Below are 26,875 nucleotides of genomic sequence, written 5' to 3' on the forward strand. Positions count from 1 at the left end.
GGAGGGGCATTCTCCCTTCCGTGTGTGTGCGTTTGAAAAGATATGATGAAGTCAGACGAGTATATTATATTGATAGTAAATGTACTGAGGGTGGACAGATGATGTTGATATTTAAAAATAAAAAATACAATACATAATACATGTATGCATGATCATCATGCAACATAAAACAATTTCAGGAACGGTTTGGGAGGAAGGGGTTTTAGGTTGCGTGTTCCAAAAATAATTTACTTAAAGTTTAAAGCTCAATATACCAAAACGTGGCACTTTATAGTGAACAGGAGGTCTTTGTATTAAAAACAATAAATAGTTTTTCATTTAAATGTCTGGAAGAGCTAAAAACATTTTTTCTAAATTATATTTGTTACCTTTTGAGTTTATCTAAATGTTACTGATTGTGTTAAATGGGCTTATATCATCTCATATCGATTGCAGGCACCTGCATTGTATCGTATCGTGGCAGATATCGGCAAATATCGTATCGTTGTCCAAAGAATCTATATCGTATCGTGATGAAACTGGTGATTCCCACCCCTAGTAGAGTCCATACACCCAACACCAAATCCCATAATTCCTTACACGTAACGTGTCTGGTTGTGTGACGTCAACTTGTCAGCATGAAAATGACAGCCAAACATGGCACTGCAACTAAATAACACAAATACAATAGGCACATTTGTGACTGTTACAAATATAACACGTTTTATACTTGTGCTACAAGATTTTGGCCAGTGCTACAAAACTATCAACCTCTGTAGCACCAGTGCTATGTGCAAAAAAAGTTTACGTACAGCCCTGCCCCAATCTGAATGTTTTAACCCTATTTTTCATTCAGGCATCCACATCATACCGACCGATTCTCACCAAAATCTCTCCAATGGCAATGAGCGACTTGTGTTTTTCTGGGTGCTCAAGTTGGCCACAGCTATCAATCAAACGGGGCACATGTCAAAACAATGTCCATAGCAGCCTAACGTGTCTTATATGTCTTAAGATGTAGCACTGAATGGCACAGGAAGTCCTTCATTCCGACAGCCATCAGACTTTACAATGCATCACTGAGCACAGGGTGACAGTACCATCTTCCTGGACTTTTAATTTTAAAACAACATTGTTCAATATTACACTTACTTACTGTAGATTTCTGTAAATTTTACTGTATATTTTATATTAGAATGTATATCGGGCCGTATTTTATTCTTAGGCTTATTTTATTCTTATTCGTGACTTGTTTTGTCTACCTCAGGGGTTCTCAAACTTTTTCATACCGTGACCCCATTTTATTTAGGAATCGTGTAATTTCAAAGTGGAATTAAAGAATATCAAAATAAAAGCACACGTTGTTGAACTTGATCATGCATATTGATTAGAAAATGTAATTACAGCACTATGTTATCAATACACTGTTATAAAACGAGGCATATTTAGCCAGGATATGTTGGCAGAACATTAAAAAAAAAAATTATTGGGGAGCTCCCGTAGCTCACCGCATATCTCGGCGCTATTTCTGCGTCAGGGAAAAACCGTGCTTGTCACGGATCTGGGGGATACGAGTTCGATTCCCGGACCCGCCGTCATTTCTCAGAATGTCTTCCCCTGCTCTACATCCCATTTCAACCTGTTTCTGTCGGTCATGCTTGACCAGAAAAGCGATAAACGCTAAAAAATAAAGTTTAAAAAATAATAATAATAATAATAATAATTATATATATATATATATATATATATTTATAAAAAAAAAAAAAAAAAAAAAAGGGGGGGATTTACCGTACTTTTCGCACTATAAGCCGCACCTGAATATAAGCCGCAGCAGCTAAATTGAATGATGTGTACATATATAAGCCGCACTGGACTATAAGCCGCAGGTGTTTTTTTAATGTTTAATTACCATATGTAAGGGTTCGTGCACAGAGGGGATTGTCGGGAAAGAGATGGCTGTTTGAGGAAGCTCCCATTTATTAAAATGTTTGTTTAAACAGGAACGATAGCCAGTTAGCAGCGCCGGGTACAGTAGGTAGCAACGTTAGCTCTCATAACGTTAGCCAGTTATCAGCGCCGGGTACAGTAGGTAGCAACGTTAGCTCTCATAACGTTAGCCAGTTAGCAGCGCCGGGTACAGTAGGTAGCAACGTTAGCTCTCATAACGTTAGCCAGTTAGCAGCTCCGGGTACAGTAGGTAGCAACGTTAGCTCTCATAACGTTAGCCAGTTAGCAGCTCCGGGTACAGTAGGTAGCAACGTTAGCTCTCATAACGTTAGCCAGTTAGCAGCGCCGGGTACAGTAGGTAGCAACGTTAGCTCTCATAACGATAGCCAGTTAGCAGCGCCGGGTACAGTAGGTAGCAATAGAGCTGCCGCGGTATTGATGTTTTCCTTACCGCACAAATTTGCGAAATATTTCCTACCGCGCCGGTATTGCTGCACAAAAAAATAATAATTTGAATGCATTTTTTTTTATTCTATTCTTTATAGCATATAAGTGTTATATAATTATACTTGTAGTTGTATTATCTGCGAGACATCGCCACCACGCAACAAGTCAAAATGCTTGCTATCTGCAAACAGCTCCATCCTCCACTGTCTGTGTGTCAAATCACATTCAGCATTGCCATCTTCCCAGTGTTGTTATGAAGCATGATAGCTAATTAGCCAATGTTCAGCTGCAAAAACGAATAATGTCAATTATGTTATAAGACATTGATATCAAGAGCTATCTGTAGCTACTGCTAGCCGGCTAGATGACGTTAGACAATGCATCATGTATTAACACTTTGCCTGCCACACACGAGAATACTCTGGTTTATTTATAGGTGGTTGAAAGCCACTCACGAGATTTCTCTGATTTTTTTTTCTTTTTAGCGATCTGAAATCATATTGCATCACCCGAGCCTACCCGAGTAATAGCCGAGCGGCGCCGGCGATCATTGTGGAAAAAAGCGCCCCCTGTCGTCTCCCAGATGACATAAGTGATTTTGGAATGGACTCAATGAAAAGACCACTGATCCAGCCGGGGTTACCACAGTTCATTCTGGAACCTCAGAGCCCCGCGGATCATGGAGTACTACTGTATCGCGTTGGATGCATACACGTATCGATTTTTTCGAATGGTGATCAGGAATTGGAATATACCAGTTGGATACCATCTGATGTCAGGTAAGGACTCTATGTTATCAGTGTTAGGATAATCAGAGTAAGTTTGATGAAGTTATAAGCTGTTTTGTGAAATGTCTTCTTTCGGTTTCACTGTAAAAGTCCGAGAGGAAATCAACGGAGCGATTATCCGTGCGCGGCCGTAATGTGCTTGCGTGCACGTATAATATTGATCATCTAGCGTTTATTTGAAAACGATTCATAAAAAGGCAGACGAATATCAACGTTGTGGAATATTCCAGTAAAAGACGATTTTCATAGAATGCTCCAGAATGAGCTGTTTTTTATCTGAAAACGGGTGCTTTTCTAAATGCTCTGAAACGGAAACAACGCGATAAAAAACCAATCTGCCTTGACAGCACTGACTGGAAAATAGTCTTTGATAATGCGATGGGCAGATTAGACACATAGCCATAATTTAAAACATAGATTAGGCGATATTAACGTTAACATTGGCGCCGATGGTGGCATTCAGCCGGTAAAAAGGAAAACCAGGCGTGGCGCTCAAAGTGTTAAAGGAAAACTCCAACATTTTGGGAAATTAGCTCATTTAACATCTTCCCTGGAGTTAGACAAGAAGATACATACCTTTTTTGTCTCTGTGCGTGCATTTAGCTTTGGGAACAGTCGCTCCGTTAGCGTAGCTTAGCTTCATCACTGGAAGTGGGGGAAGGACAATAGCCTGACGTTCCCCTACAGTGTATACAGTCACCAAATACTCCAAATACAACTCCAAAACGTTCATGTAAACATGTTGTGACCTGTGTATTTACCACGTGGAGAAATAAAAAATAATTGAATTAGACAATTACGTTTTCTAAGCAAATATACTCTGAACTATTTTTTGCCTAAGCACTCGTCTCTGCGCGCAGTCGGTGATTTCTACGTGAAGCCGTGTTTGTGGACACTCATTAATTCAAAGGATCCAAACCGATTGAAGTTTATGGATACCATGACTTAAAATCCTCTTACCTTGACGATTAAAAGCCTCCCCAATTTAGAAAACAGTAATCCAATGGCTGGTATTGATAATATAATACTAACTACTGCACGTAGCTAACCGGAGCTAACACAGAACCGGATGGTCACTAAAGCAAATATAATGACTTCCTTTCTGGGGTTTTCAAAATAAAAGTGCGACGTTTATAGCAGCGGAAAACGTTTATTTTGTACATTATCTAACGTTAACACGAACCTAAACTAAGTTTAGGTTAGTTGTAACGTTAGTTTAGGTTTGTGTTAACATTAGATAATGTACAAAATAAACGTTTTCCGCTGCTATAAACGTCGCACTTTTATTTTGAAAACCCCAGAAAGGAAGTCATTATATTTGCTTTAGTAACCATCCGGTTCTGTGTTAGCTCCGGTTAGCTACGTGCAGTAGTTAGTATTATATCATCAATACCAGCCATTGGATTACGGGTTTCTAAATTGGGGAGGCTTTTAATCGTCAAGGTAAGAGGATTTTAAGTCATGGTATCCATAAACTTCAATTGGTTCGGAACCTTTGAATTAATGAGAATGTCCAAACACGGCTTCACGTAGAAATCACTGACTGCGCGCAGAGACGAGTGCTTAGGCAAAAAATTGTTCCGAGTATATTTGCTTAGAAAACGTAATTGTCTAATTCAATTATTTTTTATTTCTCCACGTGGTAAATACACAGGTCACAACATGTTTACATGAACGTTTTGGAGTTGTATTTGGAGTGTATTTGGTGACTGTATACACTGTAAGGGAACGTCAGGCTATTGTCCTCCCCCACTTCCAGTGATGAAGCTAAGCTATGCTAACGGAGCGACTGTTCCCAAAGCTAAATGCACGCACAGAGACAAAAAAGGTATTTATCTTCTTGTCTAACTCCAGGGAAGATGTTAAATAAGCTAATTTCCCAAAATGTTGGAGTTTTCCTTTAAAATAAAGTGAACTATTTAGTTTACTGGATCATTTCGTTGTGATCTAACGTGAGCTACCTATGCTAACGGAGGTCTCATGCTGCCGCAGCCCGCATCCCTATCATTCTTAAACTGAAATGCGCATTTGTTGATATCAGGAGCGATCAGTAGCTAGCCAGTTAGACAACGCCTCATCATGTATTAAACTAAAAATAGTTGACTGTGTAGTTTTGTTTAAACAGTAACGTTAGCTCGGTAGCTCACGAGCGATAGCTAGTTAGCCAACGCTAGCCAGCACTTGCGAAATGAATACCAAACTGATTATATCAGACATTGATATCAGGAGCTATCAGTAGCTAGATAACACTAGACAACGCGTCGCCTCATGTATTAAACAAAAGTGAATAGATGACTGGGCCATTTTGTTTAATGCTTGTTAAATGTTGAAAAGAGCTCTGAGGACGGTGCCCATGCACTCAAGGGTTTGTTTACAATATGCCATGGGTCTGGGAGGGGGGGGGAGGAGGAGGGGCAAGACGGTCAGCAGAGTGTGGCTGTGAGAAAAAAAATTCTCCGTCCCCGCTTGTGATGCGGTATTCAGCTTAGCGCTGCGGTGGCCGTGATGTAACAGCGATACCGCGGTAATGCGGTAATCGCGGCAGCTCTAGGTAGCAACGTTAGCTCTCATAACGTTAGCCAGTTAGCAGCGCCGGGTACAGTAGGTAGCAACGTTAGCTCTCATAACGTTAGCCAGTTAGCAGCGCCGGGTACAGTAGGTAGCAACGTTAGCTCTCATAACGTTAGCAGCGCCGGGTACAGTAGGTAGGCAGCATGTTGAAAGAGGAGCCCTGAGCTGCTCATACACTAGACTCTTGCCGTAATGGTTTGTTGAGGTGGTTGACGTGCACTGCTGCAGCAGATTTAGGAGTCTGATCTGACGGTCACAGAGCTGAGGGAGTGCGCCCAGTTAGCTGTAAAAATCCATAGATTAGCCGCACAGTTATATAAACCGCAGGGTCGAAAAATGGGGGGAAAAGCAGCGGCTTATAGTCCGAAAAGTACGGTACTTGCCAATGCACTGTCACCTACCCACGACCCCAATTTGGGTCGCAACCCATAGTTTGAGAACCACTGGTCTACCTAAATGTTTACTGTGAGCGATTTGTAGTGCCAAATGTCCCTCTGGATGAATAAAGTATTTCTATTCTATAATGTATCATGACTCTTGTGTTTCCACCAACATTCTTAGTTGCACACTTGACCCACTGCATTGAACTGAACCAACACGAATGCCCAGAGAAAGACACACCACTTGTTTGTGGTCCAACTGACGAGACTCATCGTGGTTGGAATTGATCGGCATGAAGCCAGATGGCCTGGAATGAAAATATCCTTTTACGTTTGACCACATCCTGTGGATCTTTGGGAACGAGAACCCCCCACGATCACTTTACCTGATCCTCTCTGAGTCGGAGGGGTGTGGCATGTGTGTCCAGGCAGACTCCTGCATGGCCTGCTGGTAGAGCTGGTCTTTGGAGAGAGGCGTGGGACCCAGCGGACAAACCCCCAGCGACGGGGGGATGCTGACCTCCGACAGGGACGGCTGGGGGGCCGCAGGGGGGCCGGGGGCCGCCGACGAACCAGAGAAGATATCTGCGGTTTAAAAAAACAACAACGAGAGGATGGATTACAAAGAGTGGCTCGCAGAGGAAGCGGCGCGGGGGGCAGCAGAGGGGGTGGCGGGCTGATGGTTCTGACCTCTGTCTGTTAGGTGCAGGTTGGGGATCTCTCCGTCCAGGCTGGATCCCAGCGCCGCCCTCTCGGCCATGGCCTTCAGAGAACTCAGAGGCTCAGGAGCCTGGGGAGGTGGAGAGGGGGAGGGAGAGTCAAGAGGGTTCAGTTTGAAGGAATAAGGGAACATGAGGGTTGAGCGTAAAAGGGTGAGAGTTCAGGGTGGAGGGAGTTGTCAGGGAGGGGAGAAAGGCAGGGGGAGAAAAATCAAAAAGTGAGTTATTAAATTCTGCCAATAGCAGAAGAAGGCTCCTGCCCACAGCTACAACCCCACGGTCAGCCACGTGGAGGCACTAACCCCACGACCAGCCACGTGGAGGCACTAACCCCACGACCAGCCACGTGGAGGCACTAACCCCACGACCAGCCACTAACCCCACAACCAGCCACTAACCCCACGACCAGCCACGTGGAGGCACTAACCCCACGAGCAGCCACGTGGAGGCACTAACCCCACGACCAGCCACGTGGAGGCACTAACCCCACGACCAGCCACTAACCCCACAACCAGCCACTAACCCCACGACCAGCCACGTGGAGGCACTAACCCCACGACCAGCCATGGTGGAGGCACTAACCCCACGACCAGCCACGTGGAGGCACTAACCCCACGACCAGCCACGTGGAGGCACTAACCCCACGACCAGCCACGTGGAGGCACTAACCCCACGACCAGCCACGTGGAGGCACTAACCCCACGACCAGCCACGTGGAGGCACTAACCCCACGACCAGCCACGTGGAGGCACTAACCCCACGACCAGCCACGTGGAGGCACTAACCCCACGACCAGCCACTAACTCCACGACCAGCCACTAACCCCACGACCAGCCACGGTGGAGGCACTAACCCCACGACCAGCCATGGTGGAGGCACTAACCCCACGACCAGCCACGTGGAGGCACTAACCCCACGACCAGCCACGTGGAGGCACTAACCCCACGACCAGCCATGGTGGAGGCACTAACCCCACGACCAGCCACGTGGAGGCACTAACCCCACGACCAGCCACGTGGAGGCACTAACCCCACGACCAGCCACGTGGAGGCACTAACCCCACGACCAGCCACGTGGAGGCACTAACCCCACGACCAGCCACGTGGAGGCACTAACCCCACGACCAGCCACGTGGAGGCACTAACCCCACGACCAGCCACGGTGGAGGCACTAACCCCACGACCAGCCACGTGGAGGCACTAACCCCACGACCAGCCACGTGGAGGCACTAACCCCACAATGCTCGCCAAGCAATTGTCAAAGGTCATTCAAGATGGACAATATTTACCGGCTCAGTTAACTCAAGACATTATGTGTTTTGCATAGCTAACATTACCAACTACAAAAAGAACCCCCCCCCCCATACCTGACAGTGATGACCAGCTCCCGGACAAACTCAACATCTTCTACACTAGATTTGAACAGTCACCCCCCCCCCCCCCACATCCAGGAGCAAGAAGTGAGGACCACCTTCAAGAGGATAAAGAAAAATAAAGCAGCAGGCCCAGATAACATCAGTTCATCTGTCCTCCATCACTGTGCTGCAGAACTGGCCCCCATCTTCACCAACATTTTTAACACCTCCCTCCGTAACTGTTCAGTCCCCCAACAAACAGTCCACCATCATCCCTGCACCAAAACCCAACAATATCTCCTGCCTTAACGACTACAGACCAATCGCCCTCACATCCGTAGTAATGAAATCATTTGAACGCATCATTCTCACCCACCTTAAAACCAGCACCACCCCCCTCATGGACCCACATCAATTTGCCTACAGAACCAAGAGTAAGTAAGTAAGTAATTCTAGTCATGGACTTCAATTCCGCATTTAACACAATCATCCCAGCCAAACTCATCAATAAACTACTGCAGGGCTGTACAGTGCGACATATATATCGCACGTGCTACAGCAACAGCGGTCTGTGCGATGAATGGATTTACTTCAGTAGCACTGGTGCGATAGGCATTCGGTTCATATTGATACTCTTATTTTGAAAATCCTGTCACAGGTCTCATTTCCGCCTAAGCGCAGTTCCAGTCATGATATATCTGGGCTCCGGCAGTTAGCAACAGTCAGGTTCATATGATACTCTTATTTTGAAAAAACCCATAGCAACTCCGTGATGTCATATCCGCCCCAGACCGTGCTTCTGCCTTCTGCTCTCAGCCGAGCGGAGCGGAGCTGCACAGCAGACTGCGGCTATTTTGCGATCTGAAATAAGTCTGTGGTGTTTTTTTTCTCTCACAATGGGTCAAATGCATCTAACACGCTTTGCATCGTCACCATTCCTTTATGCCCACATCGCCGAAATGAACGTTACATTAGCATAAGCTAACAAGCTAATCCTGATCAGAGGCAGAGCCATAGAGAATTAGAGACAGTGTGGACTGGGGAAAGGGTGTGTGTGTGTGTGTGTGTCGAGAGGAGTGGAAGTTTGAAGACAGACTAGACTACAATATGATGCGGGGGTGGTGAGTTGAAACAGTGTGAATGAATGAAAACTTTATTTAACAGATTGCAGAATGGGTACGGCTCAATACACACAATTGTTAAGGGGATGCAGACCAGAGAAAGACTTTCGTCTTGTTTACATCAGGGTCCCCCATTGTGTGTGTGTGTGTGTGTGTGTGTGTGTGTGTGTGTCCCAACCGACCCCACTTCTATGTTTCAATAAATTATTTGCATTTAAAACTATTAACGCTGACTCATTCCTTCAGTCCACTCAAAATTATGCTAATATTCCTTATGTTGTTTATGATATTAATTGAAAATAGCATATGAGAGTATTATAGTAATAATAACACATGGCGATATACTAAAAAGCAATTTATAATTTTTGGCTGGTAAAAAATCTGCCTTTTTAAAATCTACCAGCCAAATGGCTGGTAAGTCAAAAAGTTAAGTTTGTTCCCTGACTGCAACTAAATAACACAAATACAATAGGCACATTTGTGACTGTTACAAATATAACACGTTTTATACTTGTGCTACAAGATTTTGGCCAGTGCTACAAAACTATCAACCTCTGTAGCACCAGTGCTATGTGCAAAAAAAGTTAACGTACAGCCCTGAACTACTGGACATGAACATTGACCCCTGCATCCGTCACTGGATCCATAGCTTCCTCTCCAACAGACAACAGAAGGTCAAAATAAACAACATCACATCCCACCCTCTATATCTCAGCACAGGAGCCCCCCAAGGCTGCGTCCTTTCACCCTGGCTTTTCTCCCTATACACCAACCTGCTCATATCCCTCCACAACTCCACGTCAAAATATACAAATACGCAGACGACACAACCCTTATAGGCCTCATCACAGACAATAATGAAACAGAATACCGTACACAAATCAACCACACAATCACCTGGTGCACAGACAATAACCTCGTCCTCAACTCATCAAAAACCCAAGAACTCAACGACTTCAGACGCCAGCCAAACCCCAAAACCCCCATATCCATCTCCGGCAAACCCATAATCACCACAGACTCCTTCAAATTTCTCGGCACCCACATAAGCAATAACCTCAAATGGAAAACCAACACAGACCACATCCACAAAAAAGCCAATCAAAGACTCTTCTTCCTCCGCCAGCTCAAAAAATACAGAGTCAGAAAACATCTCCTGCTCCGCTTCTACCAGGCCATCATTCAAAGCATCCTCACATTCTCCATAACAGTTTGGTACAGCAGTCTGGACACTCACTCCAAAAACAAACTTCAAAGAATAATCAATAAATCCTCCAAAATAATCCGCACACCCGTCCCATCTCTCGAATCACTCCACCGCCAAAGCACAATTAGAAGAGCTAGGAAAATTATCTCTGACCCCACTCACCCAGCACACCACATCTTCCAGCTGCTGCCCTCCGGGAGGCGCTACAGATCCCTGACCACCAAAACATCCCGCTTCAAAAACAGCTTCTTCCCCACTGCCATACGGACACTGAACTCCCTGTAGCACCCCCCCGCAACCCCCCCTACCTCTGTTGCTATGGACATTTGATATTGAGGTCTTGTAATTGTGTATTTATGTAGTATGTAGTATGTATGTAATGTAAGTGATGTTATATGTTCTATGTTGGAACTATATGCTGTAACATGCTGCACTGAAACCAAATTCCACCAGCCTGGCTGGGTGGTCATTAAAGATAATTGATAATTGATGGGGCTTACAGATGTCATCCTCACACTTTGAGTCCCGTAAACCACCTAAATACTGCTGTCTCATTGTACTTTTATTTTTTGGTAGATTTTTTATAGTTTTTACTACCGGGTCCGGTAGAGAGAGAGAGGAAGAACGGGAGACAGAGCGGGGGGAAGACATTCGGCAAAGGACGGCGGGTCCGGGAATCGAACCCGGGTCGGCCGCTTCGCCACGCAGCGCGTTACATGAGCCACTGTCGCCCCGGTTATAATGTGTGTGTGTGTGTATAGTTATGGTGTGTATAGTTATGGTGTGTGTGTGTGGTTATGGTGTATGTGGTTATGGTGTGTGAGTGGTTGTGTGTGTGTGTGTGTGTGTGTGTGTGTGTGTGTGTGTGTATAGTTATGTGTGTGTGTGTGTGTGGTTATGGTGTATGACATGTGTGTGTGGTTATGGTGTGTGTGTGTATCTCTACCTGACACTGCTTCCTCTTGCGTGTGTTAGCCATGGCCCCGGGTGGCTCTCTGGTGTCCATCAGTATCTGACGGAGGTCTGTGGGGAGCTGGGGATAAAGGTCTCTGCAGGTTATTCTAATGTTACACTAACATACTGTTATTGGTTATGTCATTCTGACATTACATACAGCTAAACATATTGACAACACTCTAAGGCACCAAGTGAAGGATTGGGGGGCTTTCCAACCTGCTATCCAGGTTGCCATACAATGTGATCCTTGCTCATTTAAAAGCCTTGCCCCCTCTAGCAATCAACTAGTATTAGTGGTCAAATAATGTGTATTTTCATGGCGTGTCATGTCTACCAGTACGACGCAATGCCACAGCTCTTTGGCCGCGGTTGTCATTTTGATTACAATTTCCTGTTTGCCTACTAAGATGTCTGAAATCACTCCAGACACTCAGGGGGGGAATTCACAAAGAATGGATTGTGCGGTGCTAATTGCACCCTTAACTGCGCGAGTTTAGCGAGTGGTATCTGCTCCGTCTTTGCACGCTATTCACTAAGGACATTGGGCGGGTGAGATACTAGCGCAAACACGACCATAGGTGCTCCTGATTTGCTCGAGAGCAGTCTGCACCTGCCAGCGCTGTTGGCAGATATCAGGAAAGGGGAAAAATAAACCCGAAATGAGGGAGAGGGAATTAAGCTCTTATTATTCTTGTTATTGCTGTTATTGCTTCCATTGTTATGAATGAGAGAACCCACACAGCAGGATCTTTTTTAACGACAATGAGGAAATAACATGACTTCTACTGGTGTATCAATCAATTTATCAATACATTCATTGATCAATAACCTACGTATTATTACCATGCTATTTATGTTAGTTATTAATTACCTAAGTTAGTTAGTCATTTATATGTGCTGCTTAACACTTTGAGTGCCAACGACGCTATATGTCGTTAGTTCATGCCGACCGTTGAGTGCCAGCAACGACAAATAGCGTTTTTTTGTAGTTTTCTTTATTTATTAGCGATTTGAATTCATATTTCATCAATCTAGTCTCACGTTAGTGCTGCAAACTCTCTGAGCTCCATTGGGAAAATACCGCCCCCTATCGTCTCTCCCTGTTGTACTGCACCCCATTGGATTAGACTGAATGAAACACATGGAGGGGGGGGGAAATCCAGTTTCCTCATTTTACTTCTCCGGCAAGCCATCCGAAGAGATCCAAGTCATTGCCGAGCCACAAAACAGCGTGGAATACATATTTCCAGTACCCAGTGCTGAATCAATAAACGCGATCGATATTTGGAATGGCGATCAGGAATTGGAATAATCTTTTTGGAGAACATCTGATCTGAGGTAAGGAATCTATTTTACCAGTCTTAGGATAATCAGAGCTTTTTTCACAGAGATATCAGCGTGTGCCATATGTGTGTGTGTGTGTGTGTGTGTGTGTGTGTGTGTGTTAAGGCTGAGCCCGAACGTTCGTTCGTTCCGCTGGCATTCGGACTTTAATTAATGCATTCGGACGTTCGGGGGGAAAAAAAATAAAAAAAGGAGGCGCGGGTGAGGCGATGTGAAGAGGCGCGTCCCTGCGGCGGCGCGCGGGGTGGAGTCGAGGCGAAGATGCGCGTCCCCGCGGCGCTCGGCTCATTATTCAATCATGGCAGCTGCAAGTGGGAAGACTTCACCTGTGTGGAAACACTTTAAATTAACAGACGACAAAGTAAAGGCTGTGTGTCAAATCTGCGACAAGCAGTTGGCATTCCACGGTGGCACATCCAACCTGGCTGCTCATATAACAAATGTAAGTATTGGGCCCTAATTAGTAATTAGAAGTATCGCCATTCGCCACGTGCAGGCTGCGGCCTACTAAGGCCTAGTGGCCTGGCCGGCGCCTGGCAGCCTGCTGTGCGAAAGCGTGATGCTGTTGGCCTGGTCTCAAATAAATACAATAAGAACAAAATGATATATGCTAATAATAATAACAAATTCATTATTTTAGGTACATAAACTGGATCTGGACGGCGGGCCCACCTCCTCAACCACGACGCAGACACTACTGCAATTTGACGCAGCAAAACCAATAACGGAGAAGAGAAAGAACCAGTTATTGGACTCGATTGTGGATTTTATTGCTTTGGACATGAGGCCCATAAATGTAGTAGAGGGTGAGGGATTCAGGAGAATGGTTAATCTGATGGCGCCAGGTTACACCATCCCCAAAAGAGCCACTGTTTCCAACAACCTAACCCTGAGGTACGGGGCCGTGCGGGAGAAAGTCTCCTTGTACATTGACCATGCCACCGCTGTGGCATTCACAACAGACGCTTGGACGTCGGTGGCGATGGAGGCGTACATGGCAGTCACCTGTCATTTTATTTCTGACGAGTGGGAACTACGGGGTTATGTATTGGAAACTAAAGAGCTGGAGATTAAGCATTCGGGAGTAAACATCGCCCAACGCCTGGGTGAAGTGGCTGGCGCGTATGGCATACCCAACTACAAACGAGTGGCTGTTGTACACGACAATGCCAGCAACATGAAGAGAGTTTAGACCAATAGGCCGACTGCGTGAGTGAGGCATCATTTTATTTTGGTTACTTAGTTATTATATATCTGCATTGCTTTGTTAAAAACAACTTGTGCATGTGGACAACTTATATTCTTGGCACACAACATGAAGAGAGTTTAGACCAATAGGCCGACTGCGTGAGTGAGGCATCATTTTATTTTGGTTACTTAGTTATTATATATCTGCATTGCTTTGTTAAAAACGACGTGTGCAATAAATCCCACATTTGTTAATTATTATTATTATTGTTAATGTATATTTTAAATGTTACAAGTTGTTAATGTTCAGAGTTGAGTGCCGACTTGTTAATGTTTCAATTACTGGGCCTGTTTTTCTATATTGTTTGATTGAAAAGTGTATTAACAGATTGCAGAATGGGTACAGTATAACAGTACATACAATTGTTAAGGGGATGCAGACCAGAGAGACTTTCGTCTTATTGTTTACATCATGCAGGTCCCCCATTTTCATTTATCTGCATTGGTGCAATAAATCCCGCTTTTGGAAATAACTTGTCTCATTTGATCCTTAAATCAAAAGGTAGAAGACCTATCGAATATTCAATCGTAATTTATTTCAGTTGTTTTTTTCCAGGGGTAATGAAATTAATCTATAGTATACAGGTGCCAAGTGTCTATATTCTAAATGTTTTATTACGATACTAGACAGTAAAGTTAAAATGCACAATAACGTGTAATATATAAATCATTGTTTATGCTTCATGTTCATCCCCCCTCTGTTCTGAGTGACTTCTGAGGCGATAGAAACATCGCCAAGTGCGCAACGCTCGAACGCAGCCAATTGAAAAATGCACGAAAAGCAATCAAATGTTGAAATGTATAAAAAAAAACTATATATATAAATGGGATTATGATATCACAATACTATCCAAATATATGCACTGGATAAAATGTATATTACGTTCACACTAATATAACAGTTTAGAATAGAATAGTCTATTGGGTGAGTGCGGCTGGCTTTCGTGTGACATCACGTCCGGGAGCGGGAGTCAACCAGGAAAATCTATAATAATCACAGATACATTCAGTCAATACTGGATCTAACTAAATGGATTTATGGATTGGATACACATTTATGGACATTTCAAGCCCGCCAGACCAGAAAGCTTCGGTTATTCCAATTCATACGGCGATGTTCTACCGGGACAAAAAGTGAGTGCGTGATAACATGTTTGACTGCTGTCTTTTCCCTTTGTTTAATTACATGAACAGCCACCACTGTAAAAAAAATTTTTTCACCAATAGATTATGCAATGCCGCCCTCCGTAGGATCTATAATAATACAATAAAAAAAAAATATATATATATATAAAAAAAAAAATGTAATAAATTTTTTTTTCTTATTAAAAAATTTACAAAAAACGAACGTTCGAACGTTCGTTCATAGACCCTGGCGAACGTTCGAACCCTAAAAACAGGGTTTGGGCTCAGCCTTAGTGTGTGTGTGTGTGTGTGTGTGTGTGTGTGTGTGTGTGTGTGTGTGTGTGTGTGTGTGTGTGTGTGTGTGTGTGCGCTGATCAGGAAATGAGAGAATCGATTTTTCAGCTCCCGTCTCTAGCGTGCATACGGGGCTTGGGGCAAAATGCCCTCAAAAATTGACCAAATGCCCTCGAAAATCAGTTAAGGGGGGCAAGAAAAGCCCCCGACAGTTTACTAATTATATATATAATTATGCTCTACAGTGCGAGGATTTCCCTCGTGTTTGCCCCTAATAATGTGTGTGTGTGAACCGGAAAAATCATTTACTTGCAGTGTGCGAGACGAGTGAAGATTACAAAACAGCTCCGCTGTTAATAGTTCAGAAACTGGACTGAAATTCAGTTTTTGGGTGGAATGCAAGGTTTGTTGCAAGGAGGGAGGGAGGCGGGGCCCGCTGCGTGTTACAGAGAGGTGCGAACGCAGACAGAGAGCTCTGCTTTCATCAAGCATGCATCTTAACGTTAGCAAGCTAAGCATCTGCATAGCGCAACCTGTGTAACGTTAAGTAACTTGTGTTCGGCGGGGAAAGACCGTTCCATTTGTAACACAACTTCAAAGAATAACATCCAAATCCGATCCCGATGCGCATTTCCTTCATTCCACAGCGCTGAGCGTGCAACGTATCGGTATTTCATTGATAGATCTGGCCTATACTCACAAACGTTCCAGTGCTGTCTTCGGGATGATTTTAATCCAAACGTCCATTCAAAACTTGTATTATGAAATAATTCTGGGATGTCTGACTATTTCCCTATGCATTGGTGCGAGTTCAGCTGACAGTCCATAGAGTCCATGACATAAGTTCATGAGATGCTCTGTTCTTTTGTTGTGTTTGAGGTGGATGTTGTTGCGTGTGTGGGGTTTTTCATGTATCAATTTGAAACAAGCCTCTTGACTGTTGGAATTAGGGATGTTAAAAATAAAATAGCTAATAATATTATTCAATATTAGACATTCATTGATCCAGAGGCAACCGGCTATTCGTCTGCTATTTGTAGATATATCAAGACAACAACACAACTTGCCCTCAGGGACAATCATATTTAATCTATTTAGATAGAGTATGTATGTATTATTTACAGATAATTGAAGGTACCTCAAAACATGAAACCAAGCCATGTCACACATTGTGTGTGTGTGTGTGTGTGTTGAACAATTGTCACTGTGCTCCTAAATTTCTTTGTGTGCTCCTAAATTTGTATTTAGATTTTATTTATTAACATTTTATTTAGGAGCACATGTGCTCCTTGGGAAAAAGGTTAGCGTAGAGCCCTATATATGGAGACATTAACATTACGTTATCAAACATAGGGACGAAGACTGTAAAAAAAAAGTGTCAACAATGTTTTATAATCTTTATGTTAATTTTCATTATAAAAATGTTGTGCCCCCGAAATACAAAAAAAGTATTGCAGAATTGCTCAATTCTCTGCTTGAAATAATTAATCAAAATGTGCAATCTAACAAATTTCGTTTGCTCATAATAGCCTACTGCTGAATAACGGACAAATAAATGATAAATGATAAATAATTTTCTGCAGACCTTGCATGGTGCAGAATCACAGAAAATCCGCCCCTCAATTAATATCGCCGCAGGGGCATAATCCCACGGGACAATGTATTGGGAAAATCACCCAAATGTTTCAACGTCGCTTAGTTACCACCAGATCTCTGAAGACGTTAGGTGCGTCGCCCGTTGTGAATTGGGAGTGTTTTTGGACGATGTTCCGCCCATATTACCTCATTTAAATACGCGCCAATAGCACCGGACGCAATGCCGTTACCACCTCATTTCACCTCCTCTGTGAATAGCAAACTGTGTTTCAGAGCCATTTGCGCCGGCTTAGCGTCAGAAAAAGCCACGCAATCCCTTTTTGAATTCCCTCAATAGTCTGAATTCACACTGTGTGAACGCAACGCTCTATATATTGGTTGATTGGCTGTGGTGCACGGAGCAGTATAGAGTGTAAAATGGCTGTCGTGGAGGCTCTGGTGAGAATCCTGCTACTCTACACTTTGAGTGCCAGCCACGGCATAATTCGTTATTTCATGCCAAGCGCTGAGTGCCAGAAACGAGATATGCCGTTTTTTTTATTAGCTATTTCCATTCATATTTCATCAATCTAGCCTCACGTTACCACTGGCACTCTCTGAGCTTGAATTGGGAAAATACCGCCCCCTATCGTCTCTCCGGATGGTACTGCACCCCATTGGATTGGATTGAATGAAACGCATGGGAAAAAAAGAGTCCGGATTCCACATTTTACTTGTCAGGCATGTAATCCGAGCCTATTGCAGTCATCGCCCACCATCAGAACAGCGTGGAATATGTCTTTCGACCACCCAGCGTTGGATCAATAAAAGATATATATATGGAATGGCGATCAGGAATTGGAATAATCTTTTTGGAGAACATCTGATCTGAGGTAAGGAATCTATTTTACCAGTATTGGGATAATCAGAGCTGTTTTCACCTATATATCAACGTGTCCCGTATGTGTGTATGTGCGATCAGGAAATAAGATAATCGATAGCGTGCATAAGTACACATATACTATCGATAATCTAGCGTTTATTTGAAAACTATTCATAAATAGGCAGAAAAATGACAACGTGTTTTGTGTATTCCAGTAAAGGGCGATTCATGTGGAATATTTATTTTTTTCTGAAACTTTCAAAAAAACTAGCGTTTTTCAAAATGGTATAAAACGGAAATGAACCGATTAAAAAACAATCCGTTTCGACAATGTTGACTGCAAACAAGTCATTGATAAGCGACGGTCGTATTTGACAGCCACAATTTAAGATATAGTTTATGCGTTCACAAATGTGAGCGCTCTGTCATTGAATAGAGCGTTGGCACTCAACGGGGTATCTAGGACTGGCACGGAAAGTGTTAATGGCTTCAATCCTCTGGCACAGCATCGTGTTTATGGCAAACAGGACCAAGCTATTTCAGAGCATCAGACGTCACTCTACAACTCTCGCAACCATTTCCACAATCTCTCCTTGCTGGCAGGCAGAGACGGCTGGACTGTTCCCAGTTTGATTTTACACCTGGATAGACCAGATGGGAGGACCGTGGCCAATCAACGGGAGTTCTCCTCAAACTACATCGCTGTGAGAAAAAGCAGCGGTGCTCTCGACTATATGAAGCCTGGATGTGACATCGACTAACCGTAACTAGTGCTCACTACCCAGTGGGCCAGTCAACACCCCCCCCCCCCCCCCCGCCACCACCCTCACCTTGAGGCCCTCGGAGGCCTGTGTGTAGGAGTGGGGCCCGTTGAGGAGGCTCCCTACGCCAGGTGTGCTGTCTGAGAAGGAGGGGGACGGAGACCTGGGGGGCAGGGTGATGGAGCTGATCAGACTGGGGCCGTTGTCCATTCTAGAGGAGGCAGAGTGGGAGCAAGACAGACAGGAGGGAGGATTAGTTGTGTCTACGGTGAGAATGTGTACGTGGGTTTCTTGTTTCCTAGCGTTGCTAGGCGTGCACACAGCCAGGGGGGCAGAAAAACACACTGGTGGTTAAGAAACAGCTAATGCAGGATCATGAGTGGATGTGAGCAGTATTTCACTTGTTGACACATCTTCGTTCGTACATGAATACTGTTGGGCAACGGGGTAAGAGGGATGCATTGTGGGAAGAATACACTTCTTTCCTTTGTTCCAGACCATGAACGATTTGCAGTGCAATTTACTGTACTAAAAAAAACATAATTTTACTTGTTTGTTTGCGTGCATCAATTTCCATTACGATGTCGCAGAGAAACCCATCTATATTCCAGGACATTACCTCGATGTTAGCGTCATATGAATTTGACAACAAATCACTCACGGCTGACTGGCTGAGGAGGTGAGAGATGAGGGCTGGCTGCTTTGTGATTGGCTAGGCGTGCTTAGGGCCGACTCTGTGGAGCTGTCTGCCACTACTGCACTGTAACCTGAGGGAAGACGAGGGGGGAGGAGTCAGAGAAGCCAGTAATGCACTGTAACCTGAGGGAAGACGAGGGGGGAGGAGTCAGGGAAGATGAGGGGGGAGGAGTCAGAGAAGCCAGTAATGCACTGTTGTGTTCATGCTTTCAGACATTGTAGATAAGGAGTTAACGTACTTGTGCTTCCATTTTGCTTCAGTCCACTGGGTGGTCTAGCAGGAGCTGCGTTCAGCCCTACGCCTCCTCCAACTACACCCACGTTCCCTCCATTGCCTCCCAACATGCTCACCACCCCTCCAGGGGCGGCGCTGACGGGGCTAGGGGGCATCAGAGAGGGCCCGGGGGCCACGTTTTGCCCAGGGACCAGACCCAGGATGCCCCCGGTTAGAGAGTTGTGGGCTGGGCTAGAACCCAGCAGGCCAAGCCCGGTCCCGGCCCCGTTGGTGGTGACTCCACTGGAGCCAGAGGAGATGATGGAGGCGCTGCTCTCCACGGAGACGCTGGCCTGGGAGATGCCGCCCAGCCCCAAGGACCCCGATGCCGCTGCCTGAGCGTAGGGGGTGGAGGTAGCCCCCGACAGGAGCGCCGCCATTGTGTTTAAAGGAGCGCCCATGCCACTCAGGCCTAAGCCGGACATTTGGTTGACACTGCTGGTCCCCGTCATGCCACTCTTGCTCAAACCCAGTCCCAAACCGAGTCCCAGGCTGGAGGTGGGGAGAGGCCCAGACGGAGCCTGGGGTATGGAGATGGGAGCCACTAAACTGGGCAGGCTGGGAGTGGGAAGGGAGGGAGCGATGGAGGCTAGGAGGAGAGGGTGGCTGGGCGGACTGGGGGTGTTGTTGGGAGGGAGAGAGGGTTTCGTCTGTGGTAGCGGCTGTTGCAGCAGAGGCAGGGTCACTGTCTGGGACTGCTGCTGTGGAGGCAGGTGCTGGTGTTGCTGCACCGCACTGCTGAAGCTTCCTATGAGATTGTTGCCTGCGACAACCACCGGAATGCCCCCCACGACGCTGGCCATGGACACAAGCGAGGAGGACGAGGAGGAGCCGGAAGTGGTCGAGGAAGAGAAGGAGGATAATAAGGAGGGGGTTCCATTCTTCACAGGCGACTGAAAATAACAGCGTCAAAGAAAATATGTTTTAGAGAACAACCATCAAGAGGTCTACAAGGAGCAACGTTAATGTACAGTTAACTGTGGAGGCCCATAAAGAAGGGAGATGGTACAATGGACCTATTTCAAGCCCCGCCCTCTTTTCTTGAAAGCAACAGCTGTGATTGGAGGATCAAGAAAATAGGGCAGAGACTTGATAGGTCAATTACATTAGTAGTCTCCAGCCTTGGTCCCACAGAACAAAAGTCAGCGCGGCTCCCCGGGACCAAGACGGAACATCGCTGCATTCAATTGTTCCATCTACCGGCGGCACAAACAAGAGCCTCACCTGACTAACTTCACTGTCCGTCGACCGGCCCCTTTTCTTATCGTCCTCAGAGTTCTCCTGTAAAGGGAGATACATTGATATGACAAAAATAATGCTTCATCAAAGCAAGTGGATTACAGAACAATAAAGGGAATTTGTATAAAAAGGTAACCTAGATCCAAACTTAAGGCAGGGATATCCACGTGTAAAATTATGCAAGAATGAAATGAAATAATATAAGAAGGTAAGGATGAATGTGCTTACGGCAGTGCATGTGGCTGGGGATGGGGGGATGGGCGAGGAGGAGGTGGTGGATGTGGGAGTGCTGCTGGAGTGGAGGAACATCTCATCCTCTATGTTGCCCTGACCCGACGGAGACGTGGCCACGAGCGCTGCAGCTTCGGGAAGGAAGACGCGTTCATATAGTCACTGTATCTCTAGACATTGTATATGACTAAATGCTCCCAGGATGCATTATAAACAGTATGACAGGAGAGGAATTTATTTATTCGTTAATTTATTATTATTATTACTTTTTTACCATGTTTCACCCCCCACACCCTCTGTGCCAAGCTGTAGGGTTGGTGTAAGGGCTGGAATATTGGGTTATATTTTATTCTGAGTAAAGTACATATGTTACATATTCAAATTTCAGAATACCTTTGAGTTCCCCTGTTGGGGAACAAACTCTGGGCACTTGCATGGGAGGCTAGTGCCTTTACCTCAAGACTAACAAGACACACCTTTCGGATAGCCTCGCCCAAACCCTAACCTTAACCACACTGTTACCTTCAACTAACCATAACCCTAACCTTAACCCCATCTTAAACGTAACCGTTAAAATGTTAACACGAACCATAATTATAGTATTGCTAGGTTTGTATCAGGGTGGGTGGTTGGCTTAGTCTAGTGGCGAGAGCACTCACCAGCGACCACAATCATTGTTGGTTCGACTCATGGTCACTGTGTTTATTTTTGACTTGACAATACGAAACGTAATTATTATATTACCGTACTTGTACAAAACATAGATATATTATGGCTATAACATAAGGTACATTATGTACCTTTTTTCCTGTGATCGATTAGTACATTACTTACATTTTCTGATGAGACCTTGTCTTAACACATTGTGCGCCAACAACGGCGTAAGTCGTTATTGCCCGGCATGCGTTGAACGCCAACAATGGCGTACGCCGTTTTTGGGATCAATATTTCATTTTTTCGCCATGGCATTCATAATTCATACAGCCAACCTCCAGACTCCAGCGGGACCCTGTATGAGATTGCAACGCCTCAATACCGCCGCCTGGTGGATGGTCGGGCGAGTTACACTCTCGCCGAAATCGGAAGTGCCGATCAGTGCGTCGAGGAAATCCCTCCGGCAGTCACATCTTGTTACGGGACTACAGACAAACACTATAGTGCATTTGGATCGCTTCCATAACGCAATAATCGATATGATTTCGGCGTTTATTGCGCCATACAAACCGGAAATGGATGTAGGAGATCGGCGTCAAATAATTGGGATCTTTCTCCTCCAGTCTCATCGGCGCACGGTAAGAGGACACTAACGTTATTTTCAGCCCGATTGTTTATTCATTTCACTGCAAACCATCTGATCAGCGTATCAACCCATAGTAAATAAAGCCGTTACTGACGATCAAGGAATTATAAACGCCCCCCCCCCCCCCCCCCCTTTCCTTCATGCATGATGAAGCATAATGTATACCGATCATATACATTTGAATTTTTTAATATAGCGTGTATAGGAAAGAAACGCCAATCGATAATCTATATTATGCTTCAGGACCTATAACTACTGTTTTTGGAATTACAGCAGAAAAGATTAAAAACATACTTATATTCTCGACGCTAGTAACACAACAATGTATGAATGAAAAAATATAACGTTCCCACATCCTGAACGATAGATAATCGATGTTGAATGGGCCATAGTAATGTCAATATAGCAATAACATTTTAAAAGTTATAGCCCTGCAAAGAAGGTAAACATCTCCATAGGCTTTCAACGGTGGCAGACTGGCTATATTGATGGATATAACCCATGGCGACCAATGTGTTAATCTGAAAATCCAAATACTTTCTTTAGCAGCCTTATTATTAAGAACATCCATAGCACAGCCCAAAAATGACTTTCTACTAATGGAGGATCTACTCACGTATGTCCTCAAGGTCTAAGTCATCGTATAGGAACTCGTTCTCCTCAAAGTCGGGGTCCTGGGAGGAGTCGATGTAGTACTCCACGTCATCCTTGATCTTCACGATGGAGTCCACCTGCACTGAGTCGTTGTCCAGCATGCGCAGTATGGTCTCCAACATGCGGATGTGGAATCGATGTCTTTCGATCAAACGCTTGAGCTCCTCAATGCGATCCTGTTTTTACGGGAAAAGCCGGGAAGATATGGCACAAAGGGTTTTAGGTCAACATTCCAATAGCACCCCTACAGGTTCACTGCCCATACAGGCAGAGTCCTACACTTTCAAGAACGTATTACTTTTACATGTTACACTATTGACTGAAGACCATTTGTTTGTGTCACTGGACAAATAAATTAAGGAGCGACTGGGTAGTGTAGAGGTCTAAGCACTTGCCTACAGAGACCCAGATTAAATTCCCAGCAGCAGTGCCCCTGGTCGTCCTTACGAACACAATTGGCAGTGTTGACGGGTGGGAAGCCGGGGGGGGGGGGGGGTATTAATCCTGGTCGTTACAATAGCGACTTCTACTGGTCGGGCAGGGAGGGGATCTGGGGGAGACGGCGCAAACCTCCGTACGCGTTACGCTCTCCCAGTGAAACTCCTATCCGTCAGGTGAAAAGAAGCGGCTGGCGACTCTACATGTATCAGAGGAGGCATGTGGTAGTCTACACCCTCCACAGACCAACAATAGGGAAGTGCAACGACCAGGAAGGGAATTGGCATTACGACTAAATTGGGGTGATTGGAGCTAAAGTTAAAAAGGATTTTTTTTTAAAATGTATTTAGGCATAATTATTAGTATTTTTCCTGGCATGTTACACATGGCTTTTGGGCACCATATTTTAGTATTGGTCAAATTCTCCCTGATCCCTATGTTAGGCTGGCATCGGTACGATCTATGATAGTAGTAATGAATCCCTCATTTCAGGGGGTATTAAAAAGGCTACCCCATCCATCAGAAGACGCCCATCTGATTTGTCACAAGTTGGGAGTCATTTCAGTCCATTAAAAAAGCATTGTGTACCAATGTTTCTATGAAACTGTTATTTGTTAGCAATGCAAGTCGAAGTCAAATGTCTGGAAAATTATCTTATATAAAACCTTTATTGTAAACTATTTTATGAAAGAATTGGGAGGCTGCTCAGACGCTACATGTGACTTTTCAGAGACATGGCTTGGGACCACGTTTACTTCCAGTGGCATTGCTACCAAATACAGTTTCTTCTTCACCTCATTCACTTCGCTGCCATCTTTATTTTCGTAGATCGCTATGAATGCATTTCAAAGAGCTAATGACTTATTAACTTTCATGTATTTCCAAGCATGATAACTATGGTGGTGAAAAACAATCAGTCAGGTAATCATGAGCATTTTTAAAGGAAAGTTTTAACATTGAAGTGAACAGGCACTTCTGCATCCGTACCTCACATTAGGGTTGTCACTTTTCCCCCCAAATCAGGTTTGAACAAATGCAAAGTAAAAGAGAATTTGTTGAAAGTAATTCAAACGTTTATGAAATCAGAATCCTCTATTATAAGCCCCTCCCCCAGCCCCATGTAGTTTCATAATCGCAATTATTGTCATCGGTTTGGATAGTTGTAATTACCTCTGGACAGGCACCCGAGAGAGAGAAAGATAGAGACAGAGAGGGAGTGTGTGTGAGAGAGAGTGAGTGAGTGAGTGAGTGAGTGAGTGAGTGAGTGAGTGAGTGAGTGAGTGAGTGAGTGAGTGAGTGAGTGAGTGAGTGAGTGAGAGAGAGAGAGAGAGAGAGAGAGATAGGCAGAGAGGAAGACTGTGTGACGGCCCAAACGCACTGAACGCGGGCGAGCGATCAGCGCTTCACTTTCGCTCTCATGTTAACGGATATTGCTGTTCACACCGAACGCAGGCGGGGGGGCGACTCGTGGGCTGGAAGCGTATTTTTTCCGCTTCGGTTGGAATTTGAGGCGTGCGCCACGCGCATTTTCACAGAAATAAACTCAATATTTGCATTATTACCACACATATAGATCTTGTTCAACCAGCTAATGTGTCTCTTTCCCAATACAAATAAACCATACTATAGTTTTTTAGGAGTACAGTCACACTAATTTCATCATTCTAAAATTAATTCTAACATTCTAATTAATGAGATAATAACAGGTTATACATGCAAAATGGACAATAGGACACGCACAATAGAACACTGGAACTGGAAATCTTTAAAAAAAAATCTTCAAACAGGGACTGACTTGGCATATATGTTGGTCATGAGCAGTAAAACTCCTGTTTTTATACATAAGATTGTTTTTAGTAATACTGTGCACGAGCATTACACTAGAGGTTCCAGTAGTGGGCAGCTTGAATTGCCAGGTCCTAAAACCAATGCTTTAAGGAGATCTTTTATTTTTAGAGCATTAACTCTTTGGAATAACCTGCCTCAAAACCTCTGCTGCATTTACAGTAGATTCACTTTAAAAATAATCTTAAATTGTTTTAACACTGTAAAGTAATTTTTAGTTTTAGTTTTACACTAATGTAATTTTAGCTATCTTAATTGTTACAGTAGTTTCATTATGCATTGTGTGTACTGACTTTTAATAATTTTGTTTTTGCAATAATAATTGTTTTTGTATGTTTTTTTGTGTGTGGACCCCAGGAAGACTAGCTGGTTGCTATGGCACCAGCTAATGGGGATCCCTAATTAAATCAAATCAAATCAAATATAGACTAGGCATTTACAGCTGTTCCAATGTAAATGTGCCTTCCTCTGTGCGCTTCCGCCTGCTCTGAAGTAGAACTCGGTGTCGGTGGCCACGCGAGCTGCTCTCACACGAAACCCGCGAGTGCCTGCGGCTGCGCGTGTCCCTGGTGCGTGAGAGAGCAAACGCTACTGTATTTCACAATTGACCAGGCAATCCCAAGTGCCGCCTGCTAAGTACCTTAGCTAGACGACGGTCACGTTCAGCCTGACAAAACCTTTTCAGATTGAATGTGCCCCTGCATTCACTACGATTGCCAACTCTACTTCATAGGACCTATGATGAGACCATTTTGCGGGCTGACCTTCGAATTGTTTTTGGAATTCGAAGCTTCAGGGCCGAGATTCGATTTTAATTTGAAGCTTCGGGATTAAATTTTTTTTTTTATATATTATTATTATATATATATATATATATATATTTTTATAATGTTGTGGGACTTGTACAGCACTTTGTTCAACTTTGTCAGTGCTGTAAAGTTTAAACCTTTTTAAATCTTAGACAAACGAAACACTTTGCTTTCATGAAATATTATAAGCAGTCATTTGAGGCTTTATAAAAACAGCACAATGAACACAAATCTGTCAGTGCCGAGTCCGACCTCATCTTAAATAACAAACAGCATTGCTTGTTGTAGTTAACAAAGAGAGGCAGAGTTGATTTTGCACAATTTTTTTTAAAATAAAGTAGATTTCTTTTTAAAAATAAATGTATGGCGCCCCAGTGGTGCCCCAGTCGCGGCACGGCCGACCCGGGTTCAATTCCCGGACCCGTCGTTATTTGCCGAATGTCTTCCCCCCACTCTGTCTCCCGTTCCTCCTCTCTCTCTCTCTACTGGACTGCCCAGTAGCAAAAAGCGATAAACACTAAAGAAAGAAAATCTTAAAAAAAAAGAAATTATATATTCGAATTCTTTTTTTCATATTCGAATCCCATGCCCATCGAACGAAGCTTCGAAGTATTTAAGACAGCCCTATTGCTATCCACAATAACATTCAATGGAACTGATGTCCAGCAATGGCTAGCGTTAAGTAAGTA

The 26,875-nt window shown here is 44.3% G+C and overlaps 1 protein-coding gene across 2 annotated transcripts in view; it reads right to left on the reverse strand.

Annotated features, from left to right (window-relative positions):
- The window catches only part of cnot3a (CCR4-NOT transcription complex, subunit 3a), a 57,025-nt gene that overhangs the window by 22,326 nt on the left and 7,824 nt on the right, over positions 1-26,875 (reverse strand). For both annotated transcript variants that reach the window (XM_084336405.1, XM_084336406.1), the window contains exons 8-16: positions 23,057-23,270; positions 21,138-21,265; positions 20,895-20,951; positions 19,636-20,563; positions 19,362-19,467; positions 18,770-18,911; positions 11,460-11,546; positions 6,803-6,902; positions 6,499-6,697 (exon numbers count right to left, since the gene is read on the reverse strand). In XM_084336405.1, the coding sequence (XP_084192531.1) occupies positions 6,499-6,697; positions 6,803-6,902; positions 11,460-11,546; positions 18,770-18,911; positions 19,362-19,467; positions 19,636-20,563; positions 20,895-20,951; positions 21,138-21,265; positions 23,057-23,270 (1,961 nt within the window). The remainder of the gene's footprint in view (positions 1-6,498; positions 6,698-6,802; positions 6,903-11,459; positions 11,547-18,769; positions 18,912-19,361; positions 19,468-19,635; positions 20,564-20,894; positions 20,952-21,137; positions 21,266-23,056; positions 23,271-26,875) is intronic.

The sequence above is a fragment of the Notolepis coatsorum genome (assembly GCF_963971535.1).
Source record: "Notolepis coatsorum genome assembly, chromosome: 19".
NCBI classification, from domain to species: Eukaryota; Metazoa; Chordata; class Actinopteri; order Aulopiformes; family Paralepididae; genus Notolepis; species Notolepis coatsorum.